This window comes from Balaenoptera borealis (assembly GCF_965194805.1).
Source record: "Balaenoptera borealis genome assembly, chromosome: 8".
NCBI lineage: Eukaryota > Metazoa > Chordata > Mammalia > Artiodactyla > Balaenopteridae > Balaenoptera > Balaenoptera borealis.
The window spans coordinates 19018543-19035360 of NC_138865.1; the positions used below are offsets into that span (position 1 = coordinate 19018543).

The 16818-nt window shown below is 48.2% G+C and overlaps 1 protein-coding gene across 2 annotated transcripts; it reads left to right on the forward strand.

The window, feature by feature from the left end:
* The first annotated feature begins 50 nt into the window (after window positions 1–50).
* Window positions 51–12315, forward strand: S1PR3 (sphingosine-1-phosphate receptor 3). 2 transcript variants are annotated; one of them, XM_082403413.1, is made up of 2 exons: window positions 51–309; window positions 8796–12315. In XM_082403413.1, exon 2 carries the CDS (start codon window positions 8939–8941, stop codon window positions 10073–10075), a length of 1137 nt encoding a protein of 378 aa, XP_082259539.1. In that variant the 5' UTR covers window positions 51–309; window positions 8796–8938; the 3' UTR covers window positions 10076–12315. The 2 variants fall into 2 exon arrangements, with proteins under 2 accessions (XP_082259539.1, XP_082259540.1); XM_082403414.1 differs by lacking the exon at window positions 51–309 and adding an exon at window positions 7297–8307.
* Window positions 12316–16818: the final 4503 nt, after the last annotated feature.

Consider the following 16818-nt stretch of genomic DNA (forward strand, 5'->3'; position numbering starts at 1 on the left):
GGGCCCGGGATGTGGGCGTGGGGCGGCAGGGCGGGGAGGCGGAGCTCGGGCCCCTCCCCGGCGGGCCGCTGGAAAAGTTTGCGCCCTGGCTGGCGGGGACAGAGGCAGAAGAAGCTGGTCTGGGAGACACGCGACAGGAAACCGGCGCCAAGCGCGGCGGCAGGACGAACCGGAGCGAGACTCTCCGGCCCGGGAACGTGCCGCGACTCCCGAGCCCCAGGACTATCCCGGCGTCCCAGCCCAGCTCGCATCTGAGCGGAGGAAAGGGTGTCAGGATGCCGGTGGCCCAAGTGCCCTTCCCAGACGGAGGTGAGCCGGCACGGCCGGAGGCCCGGGGCACCCGGGGTGGGTGGGGGCAGCCGGGTCCACTTTTCTCACAAATTTCCAGCCAGTCCTCGGCGCGACGGTGACCTGGGTGGGAGAGCACATTACATCAGCATCACCCCCTCCACACAGGTCATCCATTCTGGTGACTGAGCCGAGGCGGGGTGGGGGAGGGGATGGTTCCTTTTTAAGTACAATTGGAGCTTTTAAATGCCGAAGGAAAGAGTAGTGACTCTTCACATAGACGATCCGTCAGTCGCTTTCCTGGGACAATTAAAAAGTTAGGCTCCCGCCCAGGATGAGGACCTGGGAACTCTGGAAGCGTGTGTATATGTGCTTGTTCTCTTGGGGAAATTATTCTATTTAATTTTATTCGCCACAGAATTCCAGTTTTCCTTCTATTTCTCAAACAAGGCAGTCAGGGCTGTCAGAATCAGGGGGCTGGAAGAAAAAGTTCCTACCGTGCAATAATGAGGTTCCCAGGGAAGATCAGTATGTTACATTCATAACAGAGAAAGCTGGGGAAGGTCCTTCTTTGGCCTGGTGCAGGAAAGTGCTAACTTTGCCACTTTTAACCCTCCAGTCTCCAAATGGTTCTCTCTCCCTCTCTCCCGATCCGCCTCCTTCTTACTTTCTCTCTCTTCCTGACATTGGACACTCCCAAGGACATATTACTTTGTGGTGTTTTTGTATTTAGAGGTAAGAGAGGGACTTCTTGTTGGATTTTTAAAGTGAACATGCTTTACTTTGAAAATGAAGAAAGGTAGCAGCATGAACTGAGTCTGGCTCTTCTGGAGGTCTGGGTACTTCCAGAATTAGGCGTCTTTTTCAAGTCGGGAGTTAGAAGTTGCAGACCTTGTATATAATCACATGTTCATAATTTATCTTTTCAACATTTATTTCTTCATTGATGAAAATCTTGCGGGCATGGTTAAGAAAAACATAATTCCTAGAAAGTATGAGGGCAGGATTATGGTCTGTGGGTATATGAGTAACAAGGATGGCCAAGCCTGTTGCTGGTTGTAGGTGGTGGTTCTGGTGTGTGTGTGTGTGTGGGGTGTGATATGGTGTGGTGTGTGTGTGTGTGGTACTCAAGGAGTTGTGGAATTATCCACATTTGTACAAGTTCTCAATTGATGCAGAGCTCAGTGCCAGTATGAATAATTTTGTTGCCGGAGGGGAACCACACACTGGATGTTCTCGGTCAGCAAACACTCACTTAGGGCCTGCTCGTCCAGGCGCTCTTGTTGCCTGACACCAGAGATCTGAAGCACAAAGTCAGCCCTTCAGATATAGACAGAATGATTCCTCAACCAGTTTTCATCTCTGAAAATGCTGCTTTCCTCTTTACATTTGTGAATTTCATTAAAGGCATGACTCTCCTAATTTTCTACCATATGTGGATACTGAAACTCCCATTTCCTGTACAAGGAGCCTTACCTATTGGCCTAATGAATTTATTTCTCAAAATTTACGAACTGATTTTTCCCTGTCTGGAAATAATGACACTAATTTGATTCCATGGTATCTCTTCCACCTCCTAAAAATGTTTCAGGACCTACAGTGTATGCATATATTTTTGTTGCAAAGACATGGGGATTTGAGCATACCATAATCTCGAAACATTTGGGGTTGCCCAGTTGGAGAAACCCTTTTTTTCTGCCAGGACTTGGAACTATGACTCTGGTGCTGCCACAGCTGGCAAGGCAGCCTCAGGCAGTCTGTTACGTTGGCCAGTTAGCCAAGACTGCTGTGCCCTGGGCTACCCGAGCCTTTCTGTTTCCTCACATTTGGCTTCGTGATTCTTTTCTTATCAGCTTCAGAGCCATTTCATATTATTCCTTTGCCATACATTTTCTGTAAAATTAATTAATTGCCTTAAGAGATATTCCATGAACTTTTGGAGATAATATGATATACTGAGCAGAATCCTGTCAGTTTTAGTTAATAATACTTTTAAGTTGTTGTTACAGTTACTAGGCATAAAGTTGCCTTTTCTTCTCTTTTGTTTTCATTCTCTTTTTGAGGAATTACAGCTGCATCTATAAGAGGCCAGGCAATAGGCCAGTCAGGTAAATCAGTGACAAGGTTGTTCCAAGGAGAGTGTGGTACCGATTGGGTGGCTCTAACGTCCGATCAGCACCATGAGCTGGAGTGAGAGACCTGAGTCAGTTGACTAGGCTCTTTGGCCTTGGAGATGCCTCTCCATTTCCTCGGGGTCAGAGTTTTCCATATATTTCAGTCAAGCCCTCACATTAGCATTCCAGCATTTTGCTATCAGTTCCAAGCATGGTGGTGACACTCTTGTCACTATCTAGGTGAGGAACACATGGAAAGGTGACAGTCTCCGGAAGAGCTTATCCCTAATGTGGTGCACTGGAATCCAATGACACAGGCGTCCAGCCCAGCGCAGCCTCTTCCAAGCTGTGCTACAAAGGACACTGAGCCCACACACCCAACCCCCCAGACTCAGTTTCCTCCTATGTACATTTGGAAGGCAGATGCTGTAGTGGGGATCAGACATGGTACCTGCAATGTGCAACGTGCGGTACCTGTGCAGTGTCACCAAGTAAGAGCACTGCTGTGGGAAAGGATGACAGGGACCCCACAGTTAGGACTTCCTGGGCAGAATACCTCTTATTTGCATATGCCTGGAGGAGCTCATTTCCACACACTTTCATTCGTCCTGTGGCAGTCTTGGTAGGAATTCAATCCTGTGTCCTTCCTTAGAACAAGCACAGAAGAGAAAGTTTGACAAGCCTGGTTGAAAAGCAATGAAGGTAAAGACCTTTTGCATCTAAAGCAGTTGCCCTCCGATCGACGAGCCAGGACGCCCAGGGGAGCGTGCACGGAGGCAGATGCTCGAGCTGCACCAGGTCCTGGGTACAACCTGCATTCCTGGGGCTCCCTGGACTGCCCCCAGATCTGTGTTAGCATCCGAGCCTTGTTTACCGGGAGAAAGAGCTATGGAGAAGCCACTGAAAAGCAGGAAACCTGATCAGGGACCAACTCGCTTCCACACTCCAGAGAAGAAAGGTGAAGGTGTGGAATCCTGACGTGGTTCATCTGTAACAGCCGTTTTCTCACTGGGAGCTCCACTAATGGGCACAGAGCAACTCGCAGGCGTGCAAGACTGAGTGTGTGAAGCCTCTTGCTATGAACTATCTCTGAAAGCAGAGTGAGGTCACCTAAGAAGCTCAGAGTGAGGGGAAATACTCATTAGCAAAGGAATTTTGCTGGGGCCATGAAATGGCCAACTCATTATTTCCTTTCTAAATTCTTCTAAACAAAAAAAAACAAAAAAAAAAAAACTTGCTTTCCAAGAAATTTGGCTTGTTGGCAAATGCTTCTTGTTTTAATTCAGTTTGGGGGATGAACTGGGAGAACATGCCTTTAAAAATAGAGCGCCCTGCATCCGACCAGGAAAAATAAATTTCTCACTATCTTATTGTGTGTGTGTGTGCGCTTTTTTGTTTGTTCGTTTGGGGTTTTTTTTTTTGGCCATTACAGAGAGAAAGAGACAGACCCCAGATTGTGGAAATATTTTCCTTTGTTTTTTTCCTTTTCCTTCTTTTTACAGTTTGTTTATTTTTCAAATTGACATGTGTAGAGAAAGTGAATCGCTAGCACGGAAAGCACATCTGGAATCCATCGGCCCCTGCCGGGCTCACCCCTCCCTGCAGATGCTCCAACTTGGAATGGAGGGAAGAGGTGTGGGGTGACACACCTCTGAACCACCTTCTAGAAAGTGTCGTATTCCTTCTCCGCAAAAAGAAAAAGGCTCGGTGTTGAAATGCCTTGAGGTAGACTTGAAGACCCCAACTGAATGAGGTCAAAGTGAAAACTCTTAGGTGTAGCGGGTCTCTGTTGAGTAGATGTACGGGAAGCTCAGGTGTGGGCAGTGTACTTCAGGGGAAGGGTCTGTGGGGGTCTGGGCCACCTGAGCACAGTCTGAGAGTGAGAACTCTGCCTGTGGACATAAGCAAGGCACAGCTCTGTCGGAATCTGGGTTTGTTGGAACACCACTGCCCATAAGCCGGAGCATCTCTGTCCTGAGTATCTTCTATCACATGCCTGGCTTTCTGAATGTGTACACGACTAGCCAGCACCCAGCCGCACTTCTCAGCATCAGGCCGTACTTTTAAGTATTCAGGTGGAAATTAAGCAGTGATCAACCTTTTACAATGGAAAGGCAGATGCTGGTCACTGCCAGCCCCAGACACCTATCTTTTAATATAAGACAAAACGTGAGCATTTGTAGTGCGTAACTCTCACCCTCTATGGAGACTTCTCCAGCTCCCCACAAATACCATTCGTAGGACCACGGACTGAGACTCATAAGCCTCTGCAGGGACCCTCCCATCAAAGCCCAACCTAGACATCAGTGCTAGGAAATCCACGGTACTCCTTGGAAAGAGAGGCACGTGCTCGCCACAAGGTCAGCCTAGCAACACTGCTAAGGACAACAACACTTGGAAACCACTCCATGTCCACAACCAGGAATGAATGGAGGCTGTTGCATCCATCCACACGGTGGGAGCAATGGGAAGGAATTAGCGGCATCTCCACACATGACTCACAGGAGCATCACATTGAGAGGACGATGCCAGGCACGCTGTATATCGTGTGGCTCCATTTATATGAAGGTCAGACACAGGCTAAATTACTCTAGGGGACGAGGTGTCCAGAGAGTGGTACTATCTGGGAGCGGCTAGTGCCTAGAAGAGGCCATGAGGGATAGGATAGGTTGGTCTCCCAGGAGCCCTGGTGCCCGCAGTGCCCAGCACCCCTGCAGTGACCAGCAGCAGGACGGATGCGCCAGGGAGGGCCGATGCCCCGCCTCGCCATGAGCAGGACCTGGGAGGGGCAGAGCGTTCTTCCGGCAAACTCGGAGTCTGTGCTGCGCCCCTCGGGACGGAGGCCCGAACTCGCCCGTGACATGGTTTTGACTATGCACGGTGGTGTTCAGATGCATCCAAAATCAATCTGATCTTTAGCCCAGCACTTAACTCTCAGATGGGGTCTACTTTCTAATGTTGACAATCCAAAGAAAATAAGCTTTTAGATTCCAAAGAGAGATGGATATCTTCCAGTTACGCGAAATGCGGAGATTCACATTTAACAAAAGAGGTTCTGAAAAAATGTGCTCCTTGAGTGATAAATATTTAATTAAGGGAAGCTATAAATCAAGAATTAATGGGAAAATATGTTCGCCCTCAAGATTCATGGTTTGGATGGGTTCCTGGCACATCTTAGACAATTTTTGTTTTGGTTATTTTCTTGCTGCTTATCAGTTTTTATTGTTTCCTTTTGTTTCCTCTACTCAATTTTATCAAAACTCTACATATTCAGGAAAAAAAAAAGTTGATGTGAGTCTGCAAAGCCTGTGGTGTATTTCCTCTGCCCTTTATTTCCAAGAGAAGTCCAGATCCAGCAGTTTTAAAGGGACTCACTTCCCTGCTATCCGGACTATACAGCCTAGTCGGAGGGGTGGAGACTGTCCAAGAGGTATTCAAATGCCGTGGAGTTATCATGGGGGAAACTAAGGCACAGGAGACAAACTTTGGACACACCCTGGTTTCAAAAGCCTTTCAGTTGCAGATGCCTAGAGCCCTTTCACCCCAGTGTGAGTGGGAATTCCTGTACAATTCATGTTCCTGTCCTTTTAGGTAATATTAGTATGTTTTTTATCATTCAGACTGCTCTGGTGCTGAGTCAGTTACCATCATAAATCCTCTTGTTATGCTTGCCAATATCAGGTCCTGGGAGAGAAACCCCTGATGGGAAAGCAGAGGCATTTGAGGCAAACCTGACATGATGGTGTCATAGACAGAGGGGCGGCCACTTGGACGTGGCAGCAGGGGGTCTGGCATGGGGGGAGTTGCGTGTGTAGGGCCCTCGGGCCAGCCATGTGACCCCATTGCCGTCGGGGAAATAGCTGCTCTCAGGATGCTGCCGCCTTGTGGCTCTTGGTGGAGCGGCACATGCGTTCCTCTTCCCTGCCCTTGTGCCACGCCTTTTCCATGAATGAGGTCACACGTGGTGCAGTGGCGGTGCATCTGTGTGGGGATGCCGAGTACTCTCTCAGGGGTTGTGCTCTGGGGTGGCAAGTGGTGGGAAGATAACCAGGCGGCTAAGTTCTCCTGTGCCTGGTTGCCTACGACAGCCAGGAAGGGTCAGCAAAGAGGGAGCGTGGATTCTCCATTCGCCGCCCACAGATGAGAGTACTTAGATGGGCAGTAGTAAAGAGCACACACGTTTACTGGGCACCATTAATATACATGGTGCTGTGAGAGGAGAGACGCTGCGATCTTCACGGTGTCGGCATGAGGATTAAATAAGGGGCTCCAGGGAAAGTGCTCTGAGTGTGTTAGCTGCTGCTCCTATCTCTACTCTTAAAAAGACAGCTTGCAATTTGTTTTAAAAAGTGGTGTGCAAGGGCAGGATGATTCCAGAAAATGTTACAGAGCAGGTAGAATTTGACTTGGGCTTGAAGGATGGACACGATTTAAATAAAAATGGAAGAGGGGCAAGAGGGAGGAGGGGAGCTGCCCACAAGCTGCCCCCCACCTCTGCCTCTGTCTCTGCGAGACCTGCAGGCGAGGCCCCTTGTCCTTCCCATGCCCAGACCAAGCAGGTGGGCACCGGGGCTGGGTGGGGAGCCCTGCCTCCCTCCTGCCCGAGGCAGCAAGGTGCCTCTGGCTCAGGCGACACAGCCCCAGGGTCCGATGCTGCCTCCAAGGGCTCATCAACGATGGGGGAGACTCGGCAGGCGCCCCCCACCCCAGTACTTCATTGTTAACCTAGCCTCAGAACCTGCCTGCTTTTCCTTTTTGAAGTTAGAAGAGGTTTCTGCCAACATTTGGCAGTCAAGGTGACCCCCCAGTCCTTCGTGACCTCAGACCCAGCTCAGATGCCAGGGGCCCACGTGGTTTCCAGAACGAGCCGCACATCGAAGCTCCAGGACACTGGAAGAAATCTCTGCAAAGAAGCAGCAGGGCCATCTCTGCCCGATGTCAGAAAACTGGAGTCCTCCAAATTAAGGGAGGGGAGGTTTGATAATGTCCTCAAGGCGCTGGGACCAGCACCCGAGTGGCAGGAAAGCATCTACCTGGAGGGTCCCGTGGGCGGGGAGCCCTGTTTAGAGCCTCCTCTGCTTCTCACTGACAGAGCAGCTACCAACACTGAGCCCCAGGATCCTCCTGGCCACTGAGGCCCTCTATGGCAATGAGCTCAGCGGGTGGATGAGGCCTTCAGATTCGGTCACACCCCAAAATGCAGAGCCCCGTTTCATCGGAGAGTGGTCCATGTGCCACTGAACCAAATTGAGGGTCGTGACTTAAATGTTATAAAAGTTAAAAAAAAAAACTTCACACAGTCGGCTGTTGTAAATTAACCTCGTTGGGTCTTAATTCTATATTTAAATGCTCAAATAATTTTAATTTAGAATAAGTGAGTTTAGTGAAATCCATTTCTGCCTCGGTAGTTGGGTCTGCTTCACTGTGGACATCACAGGAGGCCGATGGATAAAGCCACAGGTGGGGTGGAGTGCATCCAAAGTCCAGTGGGGGAAGGACCATCCGAAGTCTGGCTCTTGTGTTCTCCGCCCCGCCCTCTCACTAGTGCTCCCAGGGTGGTTTCTTTCAGTTCACACACACCGATTTAGTTTTGGCAGTTTAGACAGCTAGAGCTGAACTCTGAATTTTAAGCCAAACTCAAAAATCCACTTGGTTGTCCTCTCTTTTCTTCCTTTAGTCTCAATAGCTGTTGCTTCCACTTTTACAGGTTTGTATTTCTTCCCCCCTGGCTCCACGCTCAGCTGCTTGCTAGGGGAGTGGCCATGTGGGCCGTGCGTGGCCTGTGCTGTTCTTCCTTTGGTGGCCAGGTGGTCGGTTTCCGAGATCTCCGCTGGGCAGACCTGGGGGCCGTCTAGACTCAATTTCTGGCCCTGGCCCTGCTACCTGGGGATCCCATCCAGGAAGTGTGAGTACTTCCCACAATGTTGCTCCAAAACCCACCAAGGACGTTTCAGAAATCGGATGGACATTATTCCAGATTCTATTCTATTTTTTGGACCTGGCATAATACTGTTTCTCTCTCAGTAACTGGGAATAAGGGTTCACCAGCTCCTGTGCAGTAGATGAGTATGAACTAGTTAGCGTTCCTAAGTGCCTTGAGATTTCCAGATGGAAGTATTACCTGGGTCTGTGTGTGATGGTGACGTGACTGAATGATGGTGGTGCTCATGCACTGAATTTCCTTCCTCAACAACTGCAGACACAGAATTGCTCCCTTTGGTCTCCATGGTCACTTAGGATCTTGACCTGTGTTAAAGGCCCTCTCTGGGCCCATGCAGACCAGCCGTCCAAATGCTTCAACATTTTTAGTGCCTTCCCCAACTTTATTGTTGCCGTTGATCTTAGGTGCTGTTACTTTATCACTGGGCGCCCCCTCCTTTTATCTTTTTGCAGGAGCCTATTCTCAACACCCTAGCTGGGGTCTGGCTTGGATCACTATTGCAGCCTGAGCCGCAGGCTTTCTTTGCCCGGGAAATGGACGTTCCCAGGGCGCCCTCTGGTGGATTCTGGAGCTAACCGATCGTGACTTCCAAGTGATGGCGACGGTTCTCACGCTGCACCCCAGACCCTACACCTCCAACGAGACGCTGCACAAACATTACAGCTATGTAGGCAAGTTGAAGGACAGGCTGAAGGACGCCCCCGAGGGCAGCACGCTAACCACCATTGTTTTCTTGATCATCTGCAGCTTCATTGTCTTGGAGAACCTGATGGTTTTGATCGCCATCTGGAAAAACAATAAATTTCACAACCGCATGTACTTTTTCATTGGCAACCTGGCTCTCTGCGACCTGCTGGCCGGCATAGCCTACAAGGTCAACATTCTGATGTCGGGCAAGAGGACACTGAGCCTGTCTCTGACCGTCTGGTTCCTACGGGAAGGCAGCATGTTCGTGGCCCTCGGGGCGTCCACCTGTAGCCTACTGGCCATTGCTATCGAGCGGCACTTGACCATGATCAAAATGAGACCATACGATGCCAACAAGAAGCACCGCGTCTTTCTCCTGATCGGGATGTGCTGGCTCATCGCGTTCTCGCTGGGCGCCTTACCCATCCTGGGCTGGAACTGCCTGCACGACCTCCCTGACTGCTCCACCATCCTGCCCCTCTACTCCAAGAAGTACATCGCGTTCTGCATCAGCATCTTCACGGCCATCCTGGTGACCATCGTGATCCTGTACACACGCATCTACTTCCTGGTGAAGTCCAGCAGCCGCAGGGTGGCCAGCCCTCACAACTCAGAGCGGTCCATGGCCCTGCTGCGGACTGTGGTGATCGTGGTGAGCGTCTTCATCGCCTGCTGGTCCCCACTCTTCATCCTCTTCCTCGTGGATGTGGCCTGCAAGGTGAAGGAGTGTGCCATCCTCTTCAAGGCCCAGTGGTTCATTGTGCTGGCCGTGCTCAACTCCGCCATGAACCCCGTCATCTACACGCTGGCCAGCAAGGAGATGCGGCGGGCCTTCTTCCGGCTGGTCTGCACCTGCCTGGTCAGGGGCCAGGGTGCCCGCTCCTCACCCATCCAGCCTGCTCTCGACCCAAGCAGAAGCAAATCCAGCGGCAGCAATAACAGCAGCCCCTCCCCAAAGAGCAAGGAAGACCTCCCCCAGATAACCGCCTCGCCCTGCATAACAGACAGAAACAAAACCCTGCAGAATGGGATCCTCTGCAAGTGAGGGCGCCGGGCTCCAGGAACGTGGGGTCCTCGCATCTCCGTGGAACGAGCGGCAACAAGCCCTGCAGCCACATTCTTATTGATTGCACGCCTCACCCATGGGGGCTATTCCAGAGCTGGGACTCAGGAAACCTATTCTGCCAACAGCCTGCCTGGTGTGGACGTCTCTTAAGGAGGGAACCCAAGGAATTGCCAACCCATTTCAGTGTAGACAGCGTGCCTTGTCCGTTTAGGCTCCAGGGTCTTCCAAATGTACCAAGCTGTCGATGTCATCAGTCGCCTTACCCTGAGTCCCACCGATCACTGTCTGCTGTGCCTAGAGAGGGAAGGTCGTGGACCACATAGTGTACAATGTGTCTCCCAGAACATCAGGATGATGTTTGGTAACTTTACACTACACTCTGTGCACAGGATAGATGCCATACGTTCGTCATTTCTGTGTTACAGAGCACTTGCGTTTCATATGTCTGCCATTGGTACACGCAGAAGCTGCAGTACGTGATACTGTTACGTAACAGGGAGTACAGGTATATTCTGACTGAAGCACCAGGTATGAGGATATGGCTGGGAACTAGGTGGACACACTGGTTCCAGTCTCCTCAGACTGACGTGAAGTCTCACGTTAAGCAGGTTTTGAAAGCCCAAATCCCCCCAAAGGGCTTGTCCGAGGCTGGTCTCAGATGTGTGGGTCTGACTCCAAACTGTCCTGAGACATACACTTGACAGCGTCTGGAGTATCCTGGTGACAATGAGCAAGTTCTGTGGGCGTACATCCCCCAAGGGGACCCCTGCTTCTCTTCTGTCATTTGTCCCTGCAGAGTCTTAAGCACATCTAAAAGCCACATTAGCCAAATTATGTGATTGTTTGAGGTTTCTCCAAATCACAGAAAAGCCAGCCAACGTATTCCAGGAGCTGTGCCCCAGACCAACCAAGAAAAGAACTCACAAGGGAGAAGCAGAGGACAGACCCCTGGCTCATTTCGCCTTTCCAATATAATGGGGAGTTTCTATTGAATTCGGAGAGGTTTGCAAGGCAGCACTGTGATCCTATGTTGAGTTTGAATCTGTATCAGAAAGCACCAAGTCAACAACGCCCTGTGTTGTCACAGCTGAACAGCTGGGGCCGTCAGCAGCCTCATGGATTCCTGAAAGCTGACCCTGACCATGACTATTAGAGCAGTTTAATTGTGATCTGGCAGCTTGTGCTTTCTTCAAAGAAATATAGCAATACTGTAATCTTCCTTTTCAACACAGGTTGACCCTGTATCACTGTTTACCTTAAGAAGCAATTACTTAGAAGGTATTTTTGTACACAGTCATCCCCAGTGATTCTTCATGCAGTACAAATGGGTGAAAAATACACAAATTTGCAGAGCTGTCATAAGCATATAGTTGATGTATTGAGTTCTTTGTTAAAAAAAAAAAAAAAAAGCAACCTTTAAAAGGATTCTTTCTTGGGTAAGTCTCACATCAGAACCCCCTGAAGTTTTTAGGTTCAGTGGGAATTTTGCCTGAGTAAAGACTAAAAGAGTAGTCTTAATACATGAGTAACTTTTCAAAGAGAAAGGGACTCCTCTTTGTTATATGATGCCAGTTCCTCTTTATTAAGGAAGATTTCTGTGGGTCCTGGGTGATCATGTACTGACCAACATCTTTCTTAATTTTTGGTACTGATGAGATAAATCCTATTTGTAAGGAGATGCTCATCGGTGGCATTTTTGTTGTCCTCATTACGTCACTGAAAAGGAGCTGATTCTCTTGTCAAATAGCAGGAGAAAATCCAGGGCATTTCTGGAAAAGTTAAGCATTAAGATACTGGGATAAGAAAACAACAACAACAAAATTGCCTCAGAGAGCCAAAATATTGAGTATTGCATTTTACCTTAGGTAGTGAAATGACTTAACAAATTTATATGTTAGTTCTGAGTTGCTTGGGGGCCCCAGATGTCTGGCACTAATATGAATAACACTATAACCTCAACTTTTTTTTGAGGTAGTGCAGAACTTTCAATCAATCTGAATGAAAAATACTCCAAAAAAGTAATTGTGTTTATTTGATATATGCAAAAAGTAATCAAATTTAGTACCGATGTGTACATTCCTAACTAGCTAGCTGGAGATCATTTAGAAGTTGAGTGTGTCAAAGCCACAGAGAACCTGTGCATTAGATCTCGTTCAATTAGTAACCTTTACTGCGTCCCATGTATGTTTGTTACGAAAATAAATAAAACCGAAAGCCTTTGTATAAACTCATTCTTGGGAGTCCATGTGAGGGGCTGTGTACACTGGGGCTGCCCCTGGTGATGTGCAAAGTGGCAGTGTGACCTCTCACCTGGTGCCAGTGTTTCTCTAAGAATTAAAACACTCTGAGAATTCCAATAACATTTCCCCTAGGCTTCCCACTAGCAGAGCTGGTGTTTTAGGAAACTTCAGTGTATTGGGTGCTTTTCCACCAATTTTGGTAGGTCAATAGGGAAGGAGGTCAATGGACTACCCTTTTGATAGGGGGAAAATTGTAAGGGTCATGGCAGCCAAAGTACAGCTGAAAGAGATAGGACGATGGGTTCTGTTCCATTTGGTGTAATTGAAGCCAACAGGAGAGACTAGATCAGAACTGACCCTTTCTCTAGCTTTCTCCAGCACAAGTGGTAAGTTTTCGCTTCTCCACCCTACATTCTACCTAGAAGGAGACCAGTGTTTGGCATCACTAGTTGGTAGTGACATTCTGCCACCTTTGATACTGCCCAAGGCCAAGCGGACAGAAGTTAACATAAATTGCAACAGGAATGCCTTTGCCAGGCCGCCATTTTCATCCCACACCTTTGGTGTCCCTGACGGGGTTCTGCTGTGATTCTATTTTAAGAGATCTCCTGGGGAATAATTGAGAATATCTGCTTTCTATGGAAAGGCTTCAAACTCCGCTCCTCTCCTTCATGAGGCAATACAAGATCCACCAACCAAATGAGAGACTTTTCACGATATTCTTTATTGCCCTCAGACTCACATTGACAGTTAACATCGGACTATTTAGAGAACGGTTGTTTCCACCCTTGACCCATGTTGCTTCTGCACTGGTAAAGAGCCTTTCACAGAAATGTAACAAGGTGTACTCTATAGAAAACTTCTAGTTAAATTACCAAGTCCATGCTTTTAAATGTATCTACGAGTGCAAAACTTCCACACCCAAATGTTTTTAGTATCTAAGTCAAATATCAAAGGGTTTGCTACATAATCAGAAATGCACACACCACTATTCTGAAAATGAAGGCACATTTTCCAATAACCAGTGATAAGAAGTGCAGCATTGCCTAAGTGGGTGCGACAGCCTCTGCCCCTGGGCCACAGTGACGGCATCCAGGGACGACATGTGGCATCTCCAGTTGGCTGCCCTAGAAGCTCAGGGATGTGCCCAGCATGGCAGCAGGGCTCACAACTGGAAGCCACATCATTTACTGAAGGAGTGAAGTGGATTCACTGAAACGTGAGGAGGGAACTTAAGCCAATTCTCTTTACCCGTTGTGTTATCAAATATCCCAAATGTTGGCCAAATAATTTAGGTTTTATTATTTTTCATAGAACAGAGATTAGAAAACTTGAAATTGGTTTTGTATTTCCACTTCTCAGAGATGTCCAAATACCGATTCTGTTCCAATATCAACGTGGAAAGTGGTAAATTGGCAATAAACCAGAGACCTTCACAGTCATTCTTTTTTGTTTCACAAAAGTTAACGGAAAACAAAACACAAAATTTTCAAATATTTATCAATATGTATAATTTGCCATCCAAATGCTTTTTAAAAAGTAATAAATATCTCATTATTACACATTAGATGTACACGGAGTTCTCTCCTAATCCTTGGATTTAAACATCAAATTTTAATTCTTATTTAGTTCCGGATACAAAGAAACATTCATGTACTTAACTTTACAATATTTATTCTGGAACAAGTTATATTCAAAAGTCAAATGAACAGAGACCATTCCACTTGCAACCAACATACAGTTGTTACAAAAAAGTTAATTCAGTGTTCAAAAATGGATTTGCCCATTGATTTCTGCTTTAGTTGTCACTTGATTTGTGGTTAGAAACTTTGGTTGTGGTAAAAATGTCCCAGACAAGTGGGAATTCATGACCTCAAACACCAGGGCCGCAGTGTGTGTCCCACGTGCATATATTCCTGCCTACAGCATTTCAAGGTGAAACAACGAAAGAGAAACTTTACATTGCATGAGATTTCCTTTCTGGTGCCTTCTTCAATGAGAATGGCTCTTCCAGCCCTCGGGAGGGAGCCCTGTGTGTTTGGGCCCAGGGGAGTCGTTATTCTGGGCACCTGTGAATGCAGGAAGGAGGCGAGAACAGGCAGGAGCGGCCTCACCTCCACCTCCACCGTCCCTCCTAACACCGACCATTTTTCATGCATGAGGGGGTCCCAGACTCCTCCTGGGCCATCCACGCCTCGTCTGCCTGTTCTTACCCTCCCCATCCCGTCTGCAGCCTAGTTTGCAAAGCCTTCAGGCTCCCCAGACCCACCCAGGAGTTCCACCCTCCAGGGTCCTAGTGAAGTTGGCCACAACAGCCATCAGGCCTGTCACGCTCCCACACCCTTTGTGCGTTTATTTCCAACTGGACTATATCCTCAGGCAGACGGAACCTTTGCACACTCACAGGAGCCCAGAACAGTGCCTGGCTCATGTGAACTAACGTAAGATGAGGCCAAGAGAAGGCTGGTTAGAAAAGCCGACAAGCAGTGTGGCTGTACCCAGGAAGACCACACTCGGCCCCCAAGCACGCCTGCCTGGACAGCCTCATCAACACCCACCCCTGCTTGTTTTTACATGCTACTGGATGAACAGGGGATGTAGGTCTGGACTTGCTGCCCCCTCCCTTCTTTTTTCTTTTTCTTCCTCTGTCCTCCCGTCCTCTCCTTTCCTGTCTTCCCTCATTGACTTCTCTTCCCTTGTGTCCCTTTGTCACTTTCCACAGTGGACCCCCTGTGGCCCTCTTGTCCTGTTCCTGCAGCATCCAGGACCCTCCTCCCTGTGTCTGCAAATGCCAGGACATGTCGGTCCCCAAACTCTCAACATTTGTATAACTTTCTAGTTGTCCTTTTTAGTTAAAATACCAAAACCCAGGGAGGAGTCCCGAGGTGCAAATTGCCCAGTCAACCTGCATGTGCACACATACAGACAGAGATGCACATCCGTTGTAATCAATGTAGATATATGCATGTGTATATATGTATATACATACAGACAGATGCACATCTGTCGTAATCAGTAGGTATATGTATGTGTGTGTGTATATATGTATATATACACACACAATTGATATTCACAAGTCCTGGTATAAAGTTGCAATTTTTCTGGCTGCTATAAAATATGCCAGTTTTAAAACTGTTTGTTTGTTGCTTGCAAACTTATAAATATGTATAAACTCCATTATAAATAAATTGTGGCTGGCAGATGGCATTTTATCTGCCAGCAATGATTGCATGGAGTTATAAATGCTTATTAATCCTCCACTTTTAAACTCACAGCATGGACCCTGGGATCTATAACATGAAGTGGCATGAAAACATAATCATACATTAGAGGGGAAAAACCGTCAATGAGACAGGTAAGGGCTAGCAATTCACACCTGAGGATGGTGCTCAAAGTCAAGACTGCCTACCAGCTTCACCCGCAATTTATTAGAAATGCAAATTCTCTGGCCCCATCGAGAACTACTGAGTCAGGAACTCCAGGGAGGACCCCTGATGGCTCTGATGCCTGCCTTTCACCCCAAGTCTGATTATGAAGGCCTCTCTCTCTGCCAAAGGATTCCCCGGCTTGGTGTGCATAGGACTGGCCAGGACACGGGCTCGAAACAGCCTTCCACCAGTGCTGGGCTGTTTGGGTAAATGTCCGGCTCTCTCCCCACGCTGGTGGATTAGCTCTGAGGTACATCCAGCCCTGCCGCCCTCAGTCCCCAGTGCAATTCGTTATCCACATCCTGGTGACTAGCCTGACCACGCCTTCCTCATCAACTTCCTTCCCTTCCCCACCCCTAAGTCTACATACGCTCTGAGCGTCTCTCAAGGTCTGCTTCTGAGGGACCCCAAACTAAACAAAGGAATAGAAACACTTCCTTGTCCATGTGAATGACTCACGCCTTTATGCATTTTGGAAAAAAAGATGGAACATGAATGTAAACTCAAGGAGGGAAGCACTACTGGCCATTTTCCATCAGGGGCTGAGCTTTATGTACAAGCCCTAAAAGACCCTAATAAGTCCTGCACTCTGTCCTAGATTCAGTCACTGACTGTCGCCACCCTCCAGCAAGTCAATTGGTTCTGGTTTCCTCACTGAAAAATGGGTCCCTCCAGCTGTATTATCCCAGGACGCTCCCTTACTTGCTGTCCTCTGAGGAGCAGGGACAGTTCCAGGTTTACAACATGTGCCAGTCATTTTTCCACTTCTCTTTCTCAGGACCAACTTAAAGTTTTACTACAGAACCCAAGAGTATCATTCTGAAACCCAAGGCCAAGATTTGTCTGTGTCCTACAGTTACCTATTTGCAATCTTTCCACAATCTCCTTCCCATTTCCCACCGGGCTGTCACCGTTCACAGACAGGCATTTATGGACGGCGTCCTTACATACTTGGCCAGCGAGAGAGCACAGATGTACACTTTTGAGAGTGAAGCATCCCAGGAAACAACTGTCCTCCATGCTTACGCGTAGTCACCGGCCCCCACACCCTCTC